The sequence below is a fragment of the Gavialis gangeticus genome, unplaced genomic scaffold (assembly GCF_001723915.1).
Source record: "Gavialis gangeticus isolate Ggan-Ray unplaced genomic scaffold, GavGan_comp1, whole genome shotgun sequence".
NCBI classification, from domain to species: domain Eukaryota; kingdom Metazoa; phylum Chordata; order Crocodylia; family Gavialidae; genus Gavialis; species Gavialis gangeticus.
The window spans coordinates 151,025,452-151,030,662 of NW_017728992.1; the positions used below are offsets into that span (position 1 = coordinate 151,025,452).

At 38.4% G+C, this 5,211-nt stretch overlaps 1 protein-coding gene across 1 annotated transcript in view; it reads right to left on the minus strand.

Annotated features, from left to right (window-relative positions):
- Window positions 1–5,211, minus strand: part of CALB1 (calbindin 1) — a 26,598-nt gene that overhangs the window by 21,085 nt on the left and 302 nt on the right. Inside the window, exons 2-3 of the mRNA XM_019527899.1 lie at window positions 4,971–5,081; window positions 547–621 (exon numbers count right to left, since the gene is read on the minus strand). Coding sequence (XP_019383444.1) covers window positions 547–621; window positions 4,971–5,081 — 186 coding nt within the window. The remainder of the gene's footprint in view (window positions 1–546; window positions 622–4,970; window positions 5,082–5,211) is intronic.

Sequence of the window (5,211 nt, forward strand, 5' to 3'; positions counted from 1 at the left end):
TATATATATATATATATATATATATATATATTAGTGTTATTTAGAAATAGCCTTATGTAAAATGATTGCAAAGTGGGGGAGGGGGGAGAAATTGGACACTTAGCCAAGTTACACACCATTGTTTTATACCCGTTATAGGAGTTCAGGATTGAATGCCCATTTCAAATCAAATTTAAACTGTAAACATTATTCTGTATGTCAGCACAGTGATCTGTCCTGCAGCCAGAATTTCCTGAAAACGTGCAGACTTTATTTATATGACAGGAAAACTAAAATGTTGGTCTTCTAATTTTTTTTATTAACTTAAACCTGTAAAGTGTAATGAAGTGTAGTAAAATGTTTCAGGAGGAGAAAGGAATATTTTTATTTTGTCACATTGAGAAAACACTAAGGTCCGAAATTGGGAGAAGGAATAATCTGTTATAGCAAATCATGACAACAGAGTTATTTGCAGATTATGTTCAAGTCATGTCATACTACACTATTGTAAGAGCATTCTGGAAAAACATTCAAATCAATCATCATAAAATAAGGAAACTGCCTTACCTCTACTATTCCTATTTTTCCATCGACATTTCCCCCATACTGGTCCACAAAAGCTTTCATTTCAGATGTTAATTCCTAGAAGTTTACAACAATGGAATTATTATTTGAGACAGATGTGCTAAGTACTTCAATATAAATGAATTATTGACATATAACTTTCATATAAACAACCCATGATGATATTTTACCAGTTTAACTGAAACAGAGTAGTGTTTTCCCCCTGTATAATGTCATTGTATTGAATATAACTGCTTGAGAAGATACTACTAAAAACAAATGAAAAGCAGAATCCAACCTTCATAATTTCTATTTTATTTTAGAAAATGAAAACATTTCATTATAAGTCTAAATATGCTGAAGCATGGGCCCAACTCTTCCTTTGTTGATAGGAAAAACTATTGTTTTTTCAGTTTTAATTTTTAAATGAACAATTTCAATATTAAGTCTTTCATAGTGGAGAAAATGTTAAAATGTCTGATATTACATGTTTGCTTTTCACATCTTTCTACATTCCATTTCAATTATGTCCTCTCTTTTGACCTCTCTCCTAACTGATCTCCCAATTAAGTCAGTTTTTGGTTGCCTATTTCTTCATGATGTCTTAAAAGCAGAAGTAGAACTTTACTGTTAGAACAAATGTTAAGAAAGATGATCTGTGGGGGGGAAAATCCTTTCAAACATGTTAGAAAAATCCTGAGTAACAGATTAAATTCACAGGGCCAAAACAGTAATTGAGAATTGCATGAATGTTTGCACTTACCACATATTTGTCTAAAATGATGGCTTCTTTTTAAAGTATGGCAGTAAGGTATGAGCCTCATATGAAGAACTAAACTTGTTTCAGAATTTCTTACTACAACTCCCCTGCACATTTAAGGAGTCTCTTTGACTTCATTGGAACGCCTCCAAGAGCCCATGCGAATGAGCTATGCTTTAAAGATGACCTTGTCCTGAAGGTCCTTACTTGGGTGAATCTCCCATCAGGGACACAGGGAATATTGAACGAGTAAGTTCCAGTGGATTGTAGCCCAAATCCATATTAGTAGAGACTGATAAAATGCAAGATTTTATAACAAAACAGACAATAGCCCAGTATCCTTTTCACTTCAAAGTCATCAGTTTTAGGTTAGTAATTTGAACTGTTTAATTAAAATGTAATTGTTAATCCTTTGCACTTCAGTGTCACCTTTTCTCCAAGGATCCCAAAGTTTTTACTGAGCAGGTAAAGCTCAAACTTTAAAGTCTGGCTATCTACATTCTAATAAGTCCTGGGTAAAGATTTTAATAAATGGTATTATTCTTTATTTCTCATAATATCCACAACATGCCAGGCACTGCACAATTATAAAAGGAGATATGGTCACTTCTTATTGTCTGAAAAATGTAATGTCCTTCATTTAAAATTATTCAGGATTTTTTCTTGCTTTTATCTGCAAATCAATTGAATATTGTTTGTGAATAAGTTATCTATCAAAAAAGCCGGAGTTTGTCTCTTTGACATTGTGTATTTACCTGATCCAGGTGTTTCATGACCACAGTAAGTGTTCAGAACATGCCTTATAATCCTAGGATGGATGGCACTAGGTAAACATAGGTACTATTGCACCTTCAAACAGTAAGTCAGCCGATATCTCTGAGGTAGAGTTCTCATGTATTCTCATTTTACATGTGGGAAAATAGAGGAACAGATGTATAGCTTGTATAAAGTCATTCCATGAATCAGTAGCAGGTCTGAGAAACCCTGCGTTAACCACTACACCACACATTTGTCAATTGGAAAGAGAAAAAGTAAGATGACAGAAGATGCTCATGTTGACCAAAGAAGTTAATGCATATACATTGTTATACTTGTAAATGTATATCTTGAAAAGCGATATATTCTAGCATTTGTGAAAGCAGATTGTGGCAACTCCATATTTCACGTAACTAGCAAAAATACAAAATGTTACCACAGAAAACCCTCAGTGTAAATTCCTTCTGGCCGTACCACTAGATAGTGATGAGAGGAATCAAATTGCATGGTACTCTTCTTGACAAGTAGGAGTGGCAAAAGAATGGACTTTTCAACACACGTTTGATTAATAAAGGAATTACAGAAGTATTAGGGTGACAAAATAATTAGAGCAGTTCAGAAGCTGAGAATAGTACAGACAGAAGTTGAGCCACCCTGTTCAAAGACTGAATCACTGGGACTCTTTAACTCATGTGACATGACTGATATAAAATCCAACTATGAAGAATGCATAATTGAATAGTTCAGTGATACTGAGCATGAGAAACTACCTGAAATTCAGAAGTTAATGATGGTAGAGAAGCTTTTGGGGCTAAGAACAGGACAGCCACAAAAATTATGTAAGACTTCCGTTAGCTTCTCATTATGTCCTTTCTCGCGAAGGACAAGAAAATAAAAGCTACTCAGTTAGTATCCAGTAAAACAAGACATGAACTGGCGAGATGCTTGTTTAGTAAGTGAGCCTCCAAATCCAAGAATTGGCTTAGATCTGAAACCTCTGGCACATGTCCATAATTCAAAAAAAAAAAGACTTCAGGGATCAAGATATCAAACAACTATGGACAATCCAGTAAGAGTACTGAAGTTCAGTTTGCTGGTACGGTAGATTGGTCCTTTCAGCAGAATATTCCAGAAATAGGCTCAGACCAGAGCAATGACAAAAGAGAAATTAATTAAGCACCTAACCACTTTCAAAATATAACCACTGTAAAGGCAGAGTCTATAAAAAGCTATAAATGATGAAGTGGGTGGCAGACAAGAATAACCCTACAGGGATCTTCTATATTACTTTATGAGCACTCTAATTTTTAAGTAGGAGACATATGACACAAATTACTTCTGGAGAAAAATGAAGATGGTTTTTAAATGAAGTAGATCATCCTGCTTTAAGATCTCTAAACCTTCATCCACTGAATACTATGTTAGGGCTGTTATTAAGGGGACTGTTCACATAAAAAAAATATGCTAAATACACGTTCCTCAATACAGTCTCAAATATCTTCTTTTGAATGTGCACGCTTACTGACCCCCCTTTATGTTAAAGGTATTTAGTTTTAGTGAAAAAAAAAATGGCACATTTTGTGGTAATTTAGCCTCTTAATTTGGGAAGAAAAAAGATCACAGAGAACTTTTTGTTAGGCAATGCAATCACATCATTTCCAATATTATGAGATCTTTCAAAATGAGACTTACATGTTTGGAAGCAGGTGGGTTCACACTGAGAGTTTTATAAAAATGGATTAGCTGATATCAAGATTACTCACAATTTTATATGTAGTATTACAGATGACAGATTTTTCAAATGCACACTTAACTCATAAAGCTAATAGGAAGATGGTACGTGCCACAGAACAAATAAAAATATGCAGATTTGTTTTGAGCATTTAACTACTAAGAACCAAGCAGGCAAGAATTCTATTATTCAAAAAACTAACAATTATTTCTTAGCCCTATCTCCCCTCCTTCCTTTCCCCCTCCTTCATGCAGGGCAGTTAATAGGTGTAATTTTAATTTCCTGTGTCTTTAAAAGCATTTTTTGGATAGTGGATTGATTTCAGAGGGTGTGTGAACTGTAGCTTGATCCTAAATGATCTATTCCATAAAAGTGATTATTTTAAAGTTATTTATTCAGGAAGCAAGTGCCCCAACATATTTAGTCTGCGTCATTGTATAGGGGCATTTGGTTTTCTCTCCTTCCCAATTTTTAAAATGCAGTGAATATGCAGGATCTTGCCTCACCCTAAAAATCTCTTAAGAAATTGTTGAAGCCCCAGTTATTGAGGTTTCCAACTACAATATGCATCACACGCGTTGCACTGATTTAACAAACGTGAGCGTTTGCCCAGGGGCTCCTTTGTTCCTTCCAATTTAGGCCACCACAATTTAAATGCCCGGTTTCGTCTTTTAGAAGAACCGGGGAAAGCCACAAATACCTCGTTAGGGTTAATCTGCAGCTCTGTTTATTGACCACCAAGGGGCAGAGATGCATTTCAGCCCATGCTTCCCTTTCAAGAAAGAGTGGAAAATGAGCCCGGCTGACTTAGGAGTTGAAAATAGATGGATGGGGCATTAGGTCACGCTCGGGGACGAGTCCCGGGTAAAATATATAGTGATATAAAGCCCGTAATTTTGTAGACTCTTAACATTGAGAGATGTTAGTGGAGGGTCTAGTGGGTCACTAGATTCCCCCCCCCCTTTGCCAAGGGGGATCTAAGTGCCCCCTTCCCTAGGATGTCCCCCTTCCCGGGGTGACGCTAGTTATTCGCCTTGGCACGTGCCGCCGTCTGCCTTCATCTCTGCGGGGGGAGCCAGGCGGGGAGATCAAGGCGCCCAGATGAGCCCCCCGCCCGCTCCCACGGCACAAGTTTGCTCAAGCAAAGACGGGCTAAAGCAGGAGGAAACCGGGACCTACCAGCCCTGCCTTCTTCCGCGCCTGCTGCAGCTCCTGGATGAAGGTCTGCAGCTCCTTGCCGTCCATGTATCCATTGCCTGCAACAGAGAGAGGTCGGCGGCTGGCAGCGAGCCCCGGCCCGCGACAGCCCCCCAGCACCCCCTCCCTCCCCCAGCAAGGGCCGGGCCGGGTCGGGCCGGGCAGCTCCCAACTCCGGCTGGCGGCGCCCAAGTCGCGTCCGCCCCGAGGGCGCCGGGGCCGC